The 18,436-nt window shown below is 47.0% G+C and overlaps 1 protein-coding gene across 2 annotated transcripts in view; it reads right to left on the reverse strand.

Moving 5' to 3' along the window:
* RAB6B (RAB6B, member RAS oncogene family) overlaps positions 1 to 18,436 on the reverse strand; it is a 149,251-nt gene that overhangs the window by 70,196 nt on the left and 60,619 nt on the right. For both annotated transcript variants that reach the window (XM_045029188.1, XM_045029189.1), the window contains exon 2: positions 3,482 to 3,540. In XM_045029188.1, coding sequence (XP_044885123.1) covers positions 3,482 to 3,540 — 59 coding nt within the window. The remainder of the gene's footprint in view (positions 1 to 3,481; positions 3,541 to 18,436) is intronic.

Below are 18,436 nucleotides of genomic sequence, written 5' to 3' on the forward strand. Positions count from 1 at the left end.
ACTCTGTGGCTCGGCAAGGCCTCAGGACATGCGATGCTTGACTCCATGTTTGAGGCAATATTTTTCCAGGCACATGAACTGAGGGTATTAAATAAGGGACCGGAGCACCATGAGATTCTCTCCTCCCTGACCTATTCTGAAGGCAACAAGAACATTTGGAAGAAAAAGACACTGAACTGGGGAGATTGGTCCCAGGCTAAGCAGAGAATTCTGCCCGTGTATTAAGAACTACTTACAATGCTTAGTGGGATGAGAAAAACTGCTTGATTCAACTCTTGCTAGGTATGATACAGTTTAGAATTTAGAATGCGTATTTACTTTTTATTTCTTATGTAACATTCTCTGACCTTTATACCTATCTCTTATAATCACTTAAAATCTATCTTTCTGTAGTTAATAAACGTATTTTAATGTTTAATCTGAACCAGTGAGTTTGTCCTAAGTGCTTGGGGGATCTGCTCAGGTTTCAAAGGCTGGTGCATGTCCACTATCCTCTGATGAAGTGGAAAACTAATTAATGAGCTTGCATTGTTCAAGAGAAGGTCTTGAGCAGTGTAAGACGAGCACATTCCTGGGGTGCAAGGCTGGGGGGATTTGCTGGTGTTTCCCTGTGTATAATTCGTGAGTGGCTTAGAAAGCATTCATGCAACTTAGCTGGGTGTGTCTCTGCATGTTGTTGGCTGAGTGATAACAGCACCTGGAGGGGTTTGCTGCTTGTCACTGGCATAGCATTGTAAGAGACAACCCAGGCTGGATAGTGAAGGCAGCATAGCGGTCCCACAGTTCCAGGTTGTATCCCGGGAGTCTGTCACACTTCCCCTCTGGTTTCTTTGGTCAGCATCCTCCCTTCTCTTCTGCACAGGGAGACGTCTCCAGACACTCAGCAATCCTGCTCCCAAACACAGTCCCATAGATACAGCAGTTCTTGCCCCTTAGAGCCCCATGGCCAATAAATCCCATTTAGGGAATGTCTGTTCTCTTCATTAGCACCGAGAGGCTGGGCTCGGTACAGGACCCTGTCACTTTGCATTGGGTGGCTGTTTTATGTACAGACCCCAGCGTGGTTCACACTGGACAAACCAGCAATGGAGAGAACACAGAAGACAGAATCCACAGTGGGGCTGGACCCACCTTCTTGGGGTGGGGTGGGGACTGGACTGGCTACAGGACTGATGATGGCTGATCATGACCCCAAGGGAACCCCCCAGCTGCTCCCGAGTCAAGGCAGCTTTCCAGCTGCACTGTGCTGCTTGGATTGCTCTGGTTCTCCCAGATAGTTCCTCCAGTCCAGCTGCAGGGCTTCCCCACCCCTTGGGGAGCTCTGAGACATCTACCACCTACATCCTGCTCCTTAAGGGCTCTCCAGATGTTCCCAGGACAATTGCTTCTCTGCCCTGACTGACTCCCTTTACGTTAGGCCATGTTAGTCGTCTGGGGCCAACATCTGCTCTCCTTGTGCAATGACCATCATTGCAGCTGACACACAGGGGATCGAACCAGGAACCCTCTGAGCAAAATGAGTGACACCCCCACTCCACAGATCAGCAGCTGTGCTGTGAAGGCTGGGGACAGACAGGCAGCAGAGCTGGCCTCTGAGCACTAGCTGGCTGGAGGGCTGGCAGAAAATCTTGTCCCTGCTGCCAGCTCTTCTGCAAATGGGTTGAGGGATGCCACTTGAGACAGGACAACATGGATACTTCAGGGTCAAGCTCAATGAGCAGCTGGAGCATGTGGCTCCTGCAAGCCTGCCCCAGACATATGAACCAGTTACAGCCAAAGGGCAGGACTGAGGGAGGTATGTCTGCTCCCACTGACTGTTGTTTGCAATGACACTGAGGTCCTGTCCAGTCAGGGCGCTGGGAGAGATCTGGGTATTGGAGCAATCGCTGGGTGAATTTCTGCCTCCCCAGAGAGTGTCAGAGGCCAGACCAACCTAGCAAAGCGGGGAGACCCCATCACAAAGACCTGAGTCTCTACTGCTTATGCAAAGGAGGTGGGCTCTCTCGCTGGGGCAGTAACAGAGAGTCTTACTCTGTGGATCAGGCACAGAGGGGGACATGTGACGCACACTGACTGGTGAGTTACACTCATGCTGAGCAGTCCCACTGACTTCCGCGGAGAACCCATGGACCACAGTACCGGTCACCACGACTGGGGCATCCGGGTCTGGCCCCTCATGAGAGCTGTCCACGGTTTCATCACCATCAATGGCACAGCCACTCCTCCCTAACAAAGGTGAACCCTCTATGTCAGGGCCGAGGTACCTTGGTGAAGTGCACAGTCAGGGCAGCTCACACCTGCATACTCAGAGAAGGAGAAGTCCTACAGCCAGGAAAATGCCTCTGATGGGGTTCAGATGCAGATGGGGCTTTCAGGCCATGTATTGCTTGAAAGGTCACACTTTGGCTCCTCTGCAATGGGAGCTGCCAGCAGACACATGTCGCGATCGATACCATTCTCTCTCAGCTAAACTACGCTTCATCTAGTTTGGGTTGAGTGCTTACCCCAGGGGCAAATCCCTCCTGAGAGAAACAAACCCAGGAAAAGTGGAGTTGCCAGTGAAAGGGGAAGTCTAGATTGAGTTACATTTTGTTCATTGGCCCCAGGGGGATGTTGTTCAACCCACAAGAAAAGTAAATAAAGACTGAGAAATCCCTTTGTGTGAATGCACAATGAAAGGAAAGAGAAACCCAGTCTGTGTCTTTGGGGTCCCAAGCTAATTCAGGAAAACTCTAGTGTACAAGGCAGAGTTAGGATATGAAGAACTTAGTCCTGATTCTCCTCAGCTTTACACTGACTTCAGTGGAGTTACTCCTGATTTACACCAAAGCAAGAAGAGAATCATGCCCACTGCATTTTGGCAACAGCATCAGCATGGAACTTGGAAAGTCTGAGGTGATCACACAGCTGGTGGTTACTTCTCATTACACACCTAGAACTCAAAACAATTCCTTTGAAATTACAGACACTATCTGCATAAAGTAGAGAACTCCACGAAATGTATAGACTGACTATGTCATGATGGTTGCAAAACGCGCCAATGCCAGCTAGTGCAGGGAATGGGTAATGTAAAGAGTAGCCCAAGTGCACGCATGTCATTCACCACTGGAAAGCCCGTTGTTAGCCAGTTTGCAATCCAAATGCATGTGTTCACACCACTGCACCCATTTTGGGTTGCTAAGCAGAAGCATTCCCCAGAAGACCCTGCTGATTTCATTCATGCACAAGGAATTGGATGCAACTATGTAGGTGCCATTGAAAATAAACAGCGCTACAGTCTAGATCTCAGGGCTGGGCTGTACGAGGTGTCGTAAGTGGGCCGTGTTCACATGTCCATTTCCCACCTCTGAAGAAAGGGAGCTTATTTCTGCTCCAAGGTGGGTCTGATGCTGTGCACAGAACATGGCTGGGGATTGACAGGGAGTAGGTGGTGCACTGGGGTTAGTGTCACTCCAGATCCAGAAATGGAAAAGGGTCTCACCTGATACGTGTTGTCAAAACTGTCGTACATGAACCTTGTGATAAGGGACGTCTTCCCAACTGCAAGAGAAGAAGGAACAAGGGATTAGGTGAAGAAGTTCACAGTCAGGCCCTTCACTTTCTTTTAAAGACCACAGGTGAAAAGGTGACAAGAACAGCTCATGCTAATCCCAGGCACGTCCCTGCACACCCACACAGCAGCGAGCAGCCCACTGACTGATAAGAATATTCCTGCAGGTCAAGAGGCGTAGGCCTGAACCCATTATTCTTCTGCTTTACATTCTTAGGGGGAAGTAAAACAGAGCATCCCTTTAAAGTCATACAGCTCACAATCCCCGTCCATAGGTGGGGGGGGGGTCACAGCTGGTTTGGGGACAGTGGTGTTAGAAGAAAGGTATGTGTCCTAGATCTGTAGCTGTGGCCATGTAGCTGCTTGCAAGGTTTGGTTGGGCCAGTTCTGATAAAATTAGCCAAAGCTCTAATTCCTGTGATGTCGGAGCATTATTGTTCTGCTAAGTAACAAGCCTGCTCTTAGGGTATTTCCACCTGTGTGATATTCCCTCACTGCCAGCAGTGCACAAGGTCACTGGAATGGAAAATAACCAAACTTTTCTCCCCTGGTGGCTGTGCACTTCACCCCACCAACCGCAGAGGTTCAGTGCATGTCTGTTCAGCCTCAGTAAACCACTGCCACCCCTCTCCATCAGCCAGCTGTACTCAGAGTGTGCTGCTGTCTTTACTCCACCTGATCTAGGTGTCATTTTCAGAGGATGCAACCACAGCTCTGGCTCTCCCCTCCCACGTTCTCCCATGGCTGTATTAAGACCTTTACGATAGTTGTGGGGTTTTCTTTTGAAAGAACTGGGTCATGCTGGGCCAGGCCCTTGGGGGGTGAAAATCAGAGTATGTTGATTTACCCCAGCTGAGGATCTGGCCTTCTCTATGTGATTGACGCCTCTTCCTTGATCGAAGAATAATGTACCCAATCCGGCATCGTTAGTGATTCCGATTAAATGGCACAATGATAACTCCCTCTCCTATGCAGGGCTAGTTATTTTGAATGTCAAAATATTAATTTTCAGAGGGAATTAGGTCCCTAGCATGCACTTATATGCAAAAGCCATTGGAGAATTCAGAATGGCATCTGCTGAGCAGGGACCCTTTCCAAGACAATCTTTTAAGGTTCACCCATCATGACGCAACCCCCCCGCTGCAAGTGCCTGGAGTCGACAATGAACTTGGTCAGCTATTGGTGCAGGCATGACATTGTGTGGTGCAAAGCTGTGGGCCCATGCCACGTGAAATATGGATTTAGCAGATGACACACGCAGGGCATGTGGAGCATCTATGGTGCTGAGTATTGTGTAACTCAGAGACACTGGATGGATTGTTTTGTGACTCCGAAATTTAACACTCGGTTCCTGAGCCAATGGAAAGACTGCCATTGACTTCAGTGGTTTTAAGATTAGGCTCTAGATCTCCCCAGTTTCCTGCTGCACCCCTCCCCGAAAGCACAGATTTGCTAGAGAAGGAGAACCATAGCAATGTTCTAGCCCCCAGAGAAAGCTACCCCCACATTGTATTGGGCGAGTTGCTTGGCATTCATACTTCACAACATGCCGTGGCCCCTCACACCTCTCTGACGGCATAAAGGAGCATGGAGCCAGCACCCAGGCAAGGCCTCTGGGGTCAGCAAGTCCCTGGGGTGAGATAGACATGCCACCACAGGTCTCCTCTGCCTCCTTTGCAAAGCTTGCTGTAAGGGGCCCGCTGGGGGCCTGGTCAGAGTGCACTGTAATCCAGCTGATCTTGAGGCTGTTAGCAACCAACATAAGGTAGAGCAGCCCTTAGGCAGGGCCCAGAATCCAGGAGGTGCAAATGAAACGTAATTTATTGTCTCAACCGTAGTTTTAGTTAACCAGCAATGCGGGATTCCCTGAGCTGGGATAGCCAGGGTGGATTCTAATGAGTAAGGCTACGTTTCAGTCACGGGTATTTTTAGTGAAAGTCATGGACAGGTCATGGGCAGTAAACAAAAATTCATGGCCTGTGACCTGTCCATCAATTGTACTATATATGCCTAACTAAAACTTGGGCTGGGGGGCCAGGGGTGCTCTGGGAGGGTGGTTGGGGGGCACCACAGGTGCTGAGGGGGGTGGCCCGGCACCTTTGCTGATGCTGGGGGGAAGGCAGGCAGTGGCACATGGCTTGGGACCCCTGCTGGTTTGGGGAAAAGGGGGGCAGGCCATGGCCCAGGACCCCCGCTGGTGTTGTGGGGGGGAGGGTTGGTGGGGATGGCAGACTCCCTACGTGGCTCCACATGTTCCTGCAGCTCCTAAGGGGAGGGAAGGCCAGGGGGGTTCCACAAGCTGCCCCTGACATGAGCTCTGGCTCCACAGCTCCCATTGGCCGGGAACTGCAGCCAATGGGAGCTGCGACAGCGGCACCTGCGAGCGTGGGCAGTGCATGGATCCCCCTGGCCTGTCCACCTAGGAGCTGCAGGGACATGCTGGCCACTTCTGGGGAGCTCCCCATCCCACCCCAAGGTAAGCACCACCCTGCACCCAATCCCCTACACCAGCCCTGAGTCCCCTCCCACACCCAAACTGCCCCAGCAGTGGTCGGTGCTGCTGGCCCAGGGGTTGCCTGATCTGCTTGGGCAGTCCCGGAGCCAGCCACACTGGCCGCTGCAGAAGTCGCAGGGGTCCTCCATGACAGACACACAGCCTTACTCATGAGCAATCAATCACTGTTCCCTTCCCTTCCCCGATAGCCAGAATACAGAGCTCTTTCTGCTACCCACACGCAGATCTAGCCTGGCCAAGGCCTGGTGCCTTACTGGCCAAAGATGAATGGGAACAAAGGTTCTGGAGCAATAAGATTTCTATTGATTCACAGTCAGTGCTAACAATGGTGAAGTAAACAACAGTTCAGGCATAAGCCAAGCAGTTGCTGATATCCCATTAGACTTGCATAGTCCTATTTGAAAACAACACCTAACATCCAAGCAAACATTATAACCCAAAAAGCATTCTGCAGACTCCAAGCCCAAATCCCACCGAAGCACACTGAAGACCTGTGGAGTTTAAAACACAAGGCACAAAGCAAGCTGAAAAGCAACCACACAAATAGCAGCTGGAGGCTCGAATCTGAGTTGTGGGCTCAGTCTTGGGATAATGTTTAGATCTTCAGTTGATAAAACTGGAGCTATGGGTGTGACACTCTGTACCTTAGGGGGAACAGCCTGCACCCCATGTTCATCCTTATAATGATTGTGTGGTATCCAATGCAAAGTTTGTCATGTCGGGTGTCTCCGGAAGGCTCATGATGCACTGAGCATTGCTGTTATAGTAATGTTATAGGTTGTAATTTCATGTATATAGTTATGAGGCTGAAAATTTGTCCTCATAGCTTAAAACAAGCCCGGCAAAAACTCTCCAAGAGCAGAGGGCAGTTCACACCTCATCAGGACATGTATGGGACAAACCCAGCCCAGCCTCACAGGAACAGAGGATGCTGGCCTAGGCAGAAACAAAGGATCTGTTGGACTCTCGAGTGAGTCACCCCCCTTCCCTTGGTCGGTTTGGGACTACAGTGAGGTAATGCTCACCTGACTCGGGGGCGGGGTGGGGGTGGGGGGCGGGCAAAGCCAAGAGGGAAGAAAGAACATGATAAAAGGGAGAGATGTTTGCCATGCTCTCTGGGCATGTCTACACTGGCAAAGTTACAGAGCCAGCAGTCACAGCGTCGCTCAGAGAGTGCAGAAAGAAAACTGCTGTTGTGCGTTCACACTGACAGCTGCCTGCGCAATAGCGTGTTCACACTTGCAGTGCTATTTGGAGCGGTGCACTCTGGGCAGCTATCCCACAGAGCACTTATAATCACTTAAAATCTATCTTTTGTAGTTAATACATTTGTTTGTTTATTCTACCTGAAGCAGTGCATTTGGTTTGAAGCGTGTCAGAGACTCCTCTTGGGATAACAAGCGTGGCACTTATCAATTTCTTTGTTAAATTGACGAACTCATATAAGCTTGCAGCATCCAGCGGGCATAACTGGACACTGCAAGATGGAGTGCCTAGGGTTGTGCCTGGGACTGAAGATATTGGTTAGTGTCATTCGGTTGCACAATCCAAGCAGCGGCTCACTCACATAACTGGGAGCAGCTTACATGCCAGAGGCTGTGTGTGAACAGCCCGGGAGTGGGGGTTCTTACAGCAGAGCAGGGTAAGGCTGGCTCCCAGAGTCGAGGATTGGAGTGACCTAGCAGATCACCGGTCCAGATAACACCAGGGGAACGTCGCAATGGGTAGCTGCAGCTGAGGCCAACCTCTCAATATTCTTAGAATAGGCAGACATTTTCAAAGGAGCTTGGCTGCTCCCTGAAGGAAAAACTATTCCTTTCATTGTGACCTGAGCCACTCCTATGCATCCAGAAAGGTAATACTCATGTGCCCCAAAGAAGGAATTAGCTCACATGGCACATTCAGGACTCATTACTGCAGCATGACAGAGGGCGAATCTACACTACAGCTGCTAAAGAGTTCTGCCACTGACCTCTGCACCAGGGATTGGGTTGGTCTAACTACGGTGCTCAGGATATGAAATTTTTCACAGCCTTGAGCAACATAGCTAGGTCAGGCTAATTTTTAAGCATAGACCAGGCTAGAAACTACATTTTTGGTTAGCTCACTAGATGTAAAAAAGCCCCAAGCAGACAAATTCACTCAGTCTGGAACTGCAAAAAACTTAAGCAAAGCGTACAAACATCCACATGACTCTTTCTCAGCCTTAACAGATGTTACACAAAGGGTCACTGGTGCTCCTGGCATCAGCATGGTAGATTCAAAATCAGAATATTGAGCAATTAAACGGACATGAAAAAATGGAATCGTACATGAAAAATTTTAATGTTGTGAAATTCCTTTAGTTTCCAAAGGTTTGAACCATTTAGAATACCCAGAGTATTTTTCCTGAATTTTTTTCCAATTTAAAATTTTTTTTTAAATAGTCTAAAAAAATCAAAATGGTTGTTAACTTCTTTTGTTTAGCAAAAACTGGATTTTCAGTAAACAAAACATTGCAATAACTATTTTGATACTTGAAGTAATTGTTTTCAATAAAATTTACCCATCTCCTCCAAAAAAAATTTTAAACACAAACATTTTGCATTAAATGAAAAACTTCTGTGCCTTTTTTTTTTTTTGGAGGAAGGGGAGGAGAGAAACACACCTCATTTCTGATCAAAAAATGTTGACAGCTCCACTTCAGTCACCAGGACTAACCACTCTCAACAAAGAATTTTGCTAGTACAAGTCCCTGGGTCTGATTTTGACATCAGGACTGTATTAGATGTAAGCCTGATGAGAAGCAGGAGGGACTCAGTGAAGCTGGAGCTGCTGCCTCGATCTGATGGCTCCAACGTAGAACACGATGTAACCCTTTCATGCTGTGTTCAGCAGTCACCTGCGAAAGGTGTGTACTATGTCTCAGCTCAGGCAACGGCGCAACCTGCTCTCCCAAAGTCAATTCTTTCAGCCAGTCATGGCTGGCTCCAGGCACCAGCTAAAGAAACAGGTGCTTGGGGCAGCCAATACTTTTGGGGCGGCACCCGGACATGCCGCCCCAATAGTATTGGCTGCCCCAAGCACCTGCTTCTTTAGCTGGTGCCTGGAGCCGGCCATGACTGGCTGAAAGAATTGACTTTGGGAGAGCAGGTTGCGCCGTTGCCTCAGGGCTTGGTGGGAATTCGGCGGCGAGTCCCTCAGTCCCTCTCTTCCTCTGCCGCCGAAGAGGAAGAGAGGGAGTGAAGGACCCGCTGCCAAACTGCCACCAAAGAGTGGAGCAGCATGATTTTTTTTGCCACTTGGGGCAGCAGAAAACCTGGAGCCAGCCCTGCAGACAGTACCTGGTTCCATATGGGGTCTGACCTGGGCTAGGTAAAATCAGCATGATAATGAATATGGAAATGTCCCAGAGTCACGCAGAGAAAAATGCAACCATGCCCCACTCAGACCCATTCAGAATGTAGCTGCAAAGATAATTTTCCTAGCCCATTGCTTTGACTGTGTCAACCCTCTCCTTGAATCCCTCCACTGGCTCCCTCTTCTCCATCGCATCAAAGATATGCTGCTTGTCTCCACTTACAAGGCACTTCACAGTCATTCCTCCCCCTGTCTCTCATCTCTCATTTGCTCTCGAGCCTCCAATTGGCCCATGATGCCGGCGTTCATCACTCTCTTGGTACATTTTCAAATAAGCCCCTTTGTCCTTTCTGCCAGGCTGCCCCTCACACTTGGGAGGAGTGCCCCAGTCTGCCTAGCCACCTCCCTATCCTCCTTTGCCGTGAGGCCTACAGAACATTTGACAATGCTGAGGCTGTTGGAGTGCAGAGACCACTGCCTGTCATGCTGACCAATACTGCTTCATTGTTTACTTGTACTCCCCCGTCTGTCTGAACTGTTGTCTCTTGTCTTATAGCTAGATTATAAACTCCCTGGGGCAGGGACCGTCTTTCTGTTCTGGCTTTGTACAGCACCTAGCACAATGGGGCCTGGTCCATGCCTGGGGCTCCTAGGTGCTATGGCAATACAAATTAAACTAAATAATAATAATCACCCACTGCAGGAGGTGATATGCCAATCCCTTCTGATGTCTATAGCATGCTGGGTGAACCAGAAGCTTGGAGGCAAGTATGGCAGAAGCTCCAAGCACCATGCTCTGCCAGAACCCACCTGGGTCTAAACACACATTGTGAAGATAACATTCCTTTACTAGTGGAGCCAGAAATACAAGATGTAAATACCCTAGGGCAGCGTTTCTCAAATGTGGCCTCCAGGGAGGGGGGGCAAAGTAGGGGCCCCTCTCCCTCCCTGTTGCTCCTGGATGCCCTGCCTTGGTGTTGGTTGCTGGGGCCGCCAACAGGGGTTGGGCCTTGCCCCCTTTGGAGACACCCGGGGCACAACTGGAGGAGCAGGCACCCAGTGAGTTCCCCACATTCCCAGGGGTAGTAGGGCTCAGGCTTTGGGGTTCAGCCCTGGGGTAGCAGAGTGGCAGGCTCCAGCTGTGGGGCTCTGCGTACCAGTCCTGTGCTCCAAATGCGCGGCAACAAACCCCAGGTGGTGAGGTTTCAGGCTCTAGCCCCCCATGCCTCCCTGGCCCCCCCCATTCAGGGCTTAATTTGTCCCCAGGCTTGGCAGGGCTGAGTAAGGCTGCTGTGAAAAGTGATACTTGTATGTTTGTTAATATCACTTTTCACAAGGGACTTACTAGCTAGCAATAAATAAATTACAGTGATTTGTACGTGTATATGTGCATATTTATTTGTTTTTCCTAAAGCTAATTAAGTGTTTTATGAAAAAGTGTGAGCAAGAGTTGGTGGCCGCACTCTGAGCCACCAAAAATTTTGTCCTGAAACCCCTGCCCTAGGATACAACTGTATAACAATTACAACAAATATCAGGGGGTAGCCGTGTTAGTCTGTATCCACAAAAACAACAAGGAGTCCGATGGCACCTGAAAGACTAACAGATTTATTTGGGCATAAGCTTTCGTAGGTAAAAAAATCTCATTTCTTCAGATGCAACATCTTAAGCTTATGCCCAAATAAATCTGTTAGTGTTTAAGGTGCCACCGGACTCCTAATTACAACAAAAAATCTAAATGGCAGTTCCCAACCCGGCCCCTAGGGGCAGTATGGTACAGGGTTTTAAAGGTGACAGTCTCCACACTGAGATCCTGCCTGCAGTCCCCAACCTAGCTCCTATGGGCAGCGTAGTACACAGGTAATGGTCTTGTGTAATCCCGCCCCACTGTGCCCCTGCTGTGGCTATTACTGGCCTATGCCAGCAGCAGTGTCTCTCCTTCAGCTCTCAGTCCCAACTGCAAGCCGCCTGCTGCCCAGCCTTCCCATCCCAGTCGCTTCCCAGGATGCTCCCCTGCTCTCAGGCAGCTGCCAGCTCCTTCCTGACCTCAGCTTGGACTTTCCGTTGCTGTATGTTGGGGACTAAGGGGCTCTCTGCTGGCTGGGTGAGGAACTGCCCCACGATGAGCTGGCAGGTTCATTACAGTATGTTTACTCACCTGTCCAGCTATGCACCAAACTTGCTTGAGATGCATTACTACAAAAGCTGCTAAACCAAGACACTGGATTTCTTCAGGCTAAGCACCAGAGCATGGCTTTCCAGAACATGGAGGGCTGGGACACAAGGGCATGATCAGTATCACCAAGTGTTTGCCTGCTTCAATCCTAACAAAGAGCTCTCTATGCAAGCATCTGAGAATGGACATAGTGGAGGAGAGGGCTGGTAAGTACAGGCTGAGCAGGGGAACCTAGGAGAAGGGAACTGACCATGTCTCGGGAGCCAGGCATCAGGCGTTCCGAGCGCAGGTTCAGCCGAGGGCAGGCACAGAGAGGAAGGAAGAAGGTCGAGGCCGCGGGGGGTGGGGGGGAGCAGCTATTGGTTGCAGCACAGGCTCTGTCACAGGCAGAAGAGACAACTGAGCCATGGCCCATTCTGGGCTTATGCTGTGGAAGGAGCCAGACACACAGGACCCCGGTGTTGACGTGGGGGGACTTGTAGTCCGACAGTCCCTGATAGGGTCTGCTGAGCAAAGAGCATGGGACCTACTGACACAGCCAGCCAATAAGAACACAGCACAAAGGGATCCCTGAGAAGATTACCAGTGGTACCAAGGCCAGGACTGGACCTACAGACCAAGGTCTCATTTGCTCTGAAAGAGAGGGATGAACTGGAAGGTACTAAAGCCACAGAGCATGCAGGGCACTGTTACACTTACACTCCTCAATTGCACAGTTTATGAAATCAAAAAGCCCTACAACGCTGCCGGGTTGTTGTCCCCATTTCTGTAACCTCGGTCTGTCAGTTTGTCCACAGGTGATGAGGTCTTTGAGAGCAGACCATCATAGCTTCTCAAGTATCTGGAAATTACCTAGCCCTTTTGTGGACACTACCATACTTAAACTACCACGACAAATTAATTCCTTGCTTTGGTGCATGCTCGCACGGATGTCTGGCTGAGGAATACCCACTGACTCAGCTCACAGTACGTGGCAATTGGATGCTTCAGTTTGCCCGTCCTTTTACTCACAGGCTTGGGAAGTGCTGGTGCCCACCCTGCTAGCAGAGCCCCATGTAACAGGACTGTGCCATTCACCCAAAGTATCATGTAGATGGCTCCCCAAAGCAAACAGCTCTTGGGACTGCAGCTCTTCCATCTCCATGCTGCAGTGTTGAGGACCAACTGAAAATCTAGCTTTTCCCAGCCCCCACAATAATGAAAGTCTTCACAGTTGCACTAACTGCACAGTGAAAGGGGAAATGTTGAAAAAACTCTTTAATTTAAAGCCATCTCCTGAGTACACAGTTGTTAATTAAGAAACTATGTAATGCCATTCATCAGGCGCCTTAATTAAATATGCTAATTCCCTGCATGTTGTGCCTTCTGAAGAGATGGGATGCATCTCTGGGTTTCACAATTGCATCGGCACCCAGCTATACCAGGGGAATGAGATCCTGACAGGTTTTGCCACAGGCACTGGTTCTAGTGTGAATCCCAGCTGACTGGATCATTATTCAGAAAGATGGATCATATTTTGCCTCCCAGCTTGACTGCCGTTAGTAATGGGGTGCAACCAGATGGCTTGGTGCTGCAGTGCTCCAGGACCTCCCTCAGAGAGGCGGTGGCTACATTGCTGAAATGACGCGTTTGGTCTCTGGAAGGGGGGTGCCACTTGCATTTCCATTCGGTACCCCGGGCAGGTTGGCTCACAGAATGGCAATCATGCGCCTTAGAGGGATTTTGAGGCACAGTCTCAGAATGATCCAGAAAAGAAATTCACAGCAGAAAACTGAACAAACCATTTTACTCCCTGTCCTGCTTTTCAGTCCAGTTCTTAGTGCTCCCAGTGCCTAACACATTTGCTACATGACAGAGAGATTCCAACAGCTACAACAATGAGGCTAGGGAATCATCAGAGCAATCACACTGCCAGGCTCCAGAGTTCTACCCTGCCTCCAGAATCTTCTTCACCTTCTGCCAGGGTCAGTGCGGGACTCCTCCATTGGGGGAGGTGGCACATGCCTGGACCATGGCCCCGCCCCTGCTCAGCTTCCTTCCCCCAAAAGTCCTGCCCATGCTCCACCCCTAACCCCACTCAACCCCCTCCCCGAGGCCCTTCCTGCCCACTGATCATCGCCCCCTCCCTTGGTCTTCCCTGCTCATGCAAACCTCTTCACCCCCTCCCGTAAGGCCCTCATGCGGGCAGAGTTGAGATGGGGAAAAAAATCTGGAAGGAAACAAAAAAAGAATTCATTTCCTTCCAAATTTTGTGGAAATTGTTGATTTTCTGACCAAAAGTAAAGTGAAACTAAACAAAAATGTTTGTTTGAGTTGAAATTTTCCGTTTGTTTTTTGGGTTACTTCTGCCCTGCTCCTTTTTCATTTAGTCTTCCCCACAGGAAAAGTGGGGGGGCGGAGATGAGAAGAACCCCTCCCCAAACAAAAACTGAAAATCAAACCTCCAAATTATTTTCAGTTTTCTAGAATGGAAGTAACACAACTTTCAGTTTTAGTATTTCAGTCAACACTAAACAAAACTGGTTTCCCTTTGCCAAGAAACTTTCAGTAAAATCAAAAAAATTTGATCACAGCCAAATTTTTCTATTAGGTGTCAAAACCCATTTTTGTTGGGGAAAGTAACCTCTACTTTTTTTTTTTTTTTACCAGCTCTACTTCTCGTAGAAGAGGCCCAGTACAGTAGATGTGAACCTTTGGATTCAGATCTATGGATTCAACCAGTGCTTAATTTGTAATGAAAGAGGCTGAGTGGGGGGCCCTGGCATGGGACTCAATTTTTTAAACTTTCATAATTGATGCAGGAAGCCCAGAGGTTCCGGGGTTCTGAACTGCCAAGCCCAGAGGTGCCAGGGCTCAGCCCCGGCATATATTAAGCACTGGACTCAGCTACCCTTCTCCAGGAGAAAGAGAAACCCCCATGGGAATTAGAGCTGTGGCTACAGCTCCCAATGAAGGGGAGACCTCTGGGTTGGAGATATGCAGAACCCCCCTTGCAGTGAGAGAGACAGCTCCCTTGTGACAGAGGGCAACTCTCCAGAGGAAAAACAGGCCAGAGAGCTTGTCAGAGGATAAATGATTATCATTATCAGCATGCTAATGAGGCCGGGACCATGCGGGGTTCCAGGCTCTGTCTGCCTATCAGTTCAGCCCATAGCCAGTGTTTGTTCTAATTTATTAGGAGGAAGCAGCAAGCTAAAGGCCCCACTTCAGAGGACAGGCAGCTTCGTCACAGCCTAATCTGCTCATCAGCTGAGCAATGGCCTGCCCTGTGTGCACAAACTAGACTGGGTCCTGATGTGGAGGTGAAGGGACAGCAAGCCACCAGGAGCACCAGGCGATGAAGGCCTCCTGGAATTGCTCACTGTCAGTTTGTCATGTATTCCTTCTTTCCTCATCTTACTGATCAATGAGGTCAGGCCTTCCTTTCGCCTATGCCCATGCAGAGGATCTGGGTCGCATGCCATTGGCTAATCACATTAGGCTTCAGCAAAAAGACCCCTAGTCTTTTGAAAAAGCCTCTAGCTTTTGACTATTTTATCCACCCATCCATTATTCAAAGCAGGGTGGATTTAAATCACTAGTCAGGAAGACTCGATTTAATCATGGATTTCTACATAAAAGTGCATTCTTGTTGGTTGTTATAACCTTAATACATATTCTTCACAACTCAGAGATAGATGTAGGTTTCATTTTTAGAAGGTACACACTATAGGTTTTTAAAGTGATTTATTTTGAAAACTTTTCAGAGTAGTTTTACAGCTATATCAGAAAATGAATGATTGTTTACCAAAGGTAATTGAAGCAGATATTTATGAAGTCATTGGGAGGTGAACTATCTCCAGTTCAACAGGTTAATCATTAATATTTGGAGGATTTTATTGCCATGCTGTATTAGGAGGAGAACATCACCAGACAGACATTTAAATTGTTTTATTTAACTAAAACAACAACTTTATGTATTCTGGATTTTTTTTCAACAGCGAATATATAATATTTTAACAAAACAAGCATATGAATTTTTGAATTTAGTTAAACATTCAAGTTTTTTAAAATCAAGTGTGTTTTATTAAAATTGTTTTTAACTAAAATAGTTAAATGAAATATTAAAAAACAAAAATTAAATCAACTATGTCAGCCAGGTCAACATGAGAAACTTAAAATATTGTCCTCTGCAGCTAACTCAATCGTGTTCACCTTCATTTTCCTGTTTGTTCATAATCTGGAAAAGAAAAAACTAGCTTTCCTGCTTTTTCAGGTCCCAAATGATTTCTCAATTTGGAATGAATTAGTCCAAAGGAAGAAAATATTCTCCTATACCGGCAGAAGAAGCTGCTGTTAAAAGTGAGATTATCACTTCAACAGTCTCTGAATCCAAGTGCTTAAGTGAATTCCACAAATTCACTGGTGTGACTTTCTTTAAAACATCATCAGTAAACATATTTCTTGAATGGTTCACCCTTAGCTCTGAAGTTTATTATAGTTGGCATTATGGAGGGATTGCTGGATGTCCATGTCATAGCCAACTCCTCTTCTCCAGCAATTAAGGTTTGATCCTGGTACTGACTATTGAGAATATCTGCAAGAAAATGAGCTGGAGATAGTGCTTGTCCTGGTCAGTTTTTTAATGTTTGTAATTTAACTCGGTCATTGCATATTTCTCATTTTAAGAAAGATCTCACTCAGTTCCTTCCAAATTTCAACAGCATCAGCAATAAAACAGCTATTTCCCTGCATTTTGTTCAAGGCTACAGAAATAGACTTCAGGGTACTCAGCATGTGTTCAACATTTCTCTTAAGCCCAATGTTGAGAACTTTGGCTGTGACATTGCCAACTATTTTTTCATGATTTTGTTCACAAACAGTCATCGGATTAGGCCAATTCTTGATACAGTGCTCAAAACAGTCCACTACTGAGTTCCATCGTACGTCTTGTGCAAGAGTTAGCTTGGTTCCTCCCACTTTTTCAGAGCACCTGCTGCAAAGTGGTTGCTACAAAAGTATTTTGCAATTTCAACAATATTAGCCTTTATTTCTGGAACACTGAAGTCTTTGGCTAGGAGGTGCATCAAATGAGCACTGCAATCGTATGTTATTAGCTTGGGACTCTTTTCACTCGCTTCTAAATAATTTCTTCTCATCTTGGATACATCTGCAGCATTGTCTGTGACCAAGATGTGTACTAGACATTTGAATTTTTTCATAGTTTGTTATAGCTTTTAATGCTACTACTTGTAAATATTCTGCTGTGTGTGCATTTCCTGATGCATCAATTGTTTCTGTAACGAAGAAATTACCCTCTTCTGTTGCCACACAAGCACATACAACAGGCTCATTGTGGACATTGCTCCACCCATCAAGACTCAGGTTAACACTCTCTAGACTTTTTGCACACTGCTCAATTTCTCTTTCATACACTTTATCCAGCAATTTGCCTGCAATGTCTGCTCTGTTGGGTCGACTATATTCTGGTCTTAATGACTGGACCATGTTAATGAAGTGTGGGTTCTCAATCATACAGAAAGGAGAGTTTGTTGCATAAACAAACCGGGCAATTTTTTCATCTATTACCTTTTTTTGTAATCTGCTGGTTCTTATCACAAACTTATCTATGGTTGTTTCTGGATGATGGAGATTTTTTTTTTCTTTTTGCTACAGGTGATATACTGTGGCTATGTGAATCCATGATGTGACTGAAACACTATCATTGGCAGATAACTCTGAAACTATAGAAAAAGATGGTGATCTTGAAGGTGGATAGTCTTCAGAACCCTGTATGTTGAGGATGGATTCTCCTAAACAAAATAAGTCAATGTAGTTATTTAATTATTATTACCTAACTGTTCATTTAGTATTGCTCATTGCATTCACTGACACTCAGTACTACTTTAAAGGTGAAATTGTAAAAGGAAGATCTGTCTATTTCAGCTATTTATTTTTTATCACAACTGCATCTAAAATGATAGTACCATACAGTAAAAACTATATTTTTTGCTCAAACATGAGAATTCAAGAATAGTCCAGAAGGAAGACAGGCAGCCCTTAAGAAAGAAGTATGAAATAAAAAAGTTGACCAACCTGAAGATCCTGCATGTTCAGACATATTCCTTTCATCATCTTCAACGCAGCTTCCTCCTGAGAAGGAACACTTTTTGTGATGTTGTTTCATTTGAGAAACCAGGCCTTGCATTTCTTTGTTGCACTGTTTGCATTTTGCACGCATGTCTGTCTTACCCACAGGTAGAGGAACTTCATTAAAATATTCCCAAACTGGGTCTCTTGCGGGCTGCTGCCATTATAAGTTTTCCCTTCTAGTGACAGAATGGTATGGTAGATCTCAAATCAATGAAGGCTACACTCAGAAAGACTTCAAGACTTCTGGAATACGCTGCTCAAACAGTTTCACTTTTGTTTCGACTGACTGTCCCTCCTTTCTCACATTTATCTCCAGACTTCTCCTCCTTGTCCAGATCTATTCCGCCCACAACAATCTTCTATTCATTGAACTTTTTCAAACTTTGCCCTTTTAGAGAGAGGTAAGGGATTGACTCTGTGTATACAAATTTGCAGAGGGACGATAGGGTTGAGGTCTGTTATTTCTCACCTCTATATATTATTTATTTATTTAAAACATTTTTGCTGTTAACAAGCATGTTACCTCTGGAGACACAAATCCACAGTCTGACAACTACAAAACTAAGCATCTCTGATGGTATCTTCTAGACTGAGCACTGAGTCCCATTGGGTAGATAGAAAGATTAACCTAAATAATCTATACAGAAGCCCCTGGAACCCCATAAGATTCGGTCCCTAATCCTTCTTAATCATTACATGACTATATTGTCTCATACTATAGAAT

The sequence above is a fragment of the Mauremys mutica genome, chromosome 9 (genome assembly GCF_020497125.1).
Source record: "Mauremys mutica isolate MM-2020 ecotype Southern chromosome 9, ASM2049712v1, whole genome shotgun sequence".
In the NCBI taxonomy this organism is placed as follows: Eukaryota; Metazoa; Chordata; order Testudines; family Geoemydidae; genus Mauremys; species Mauremys mutica.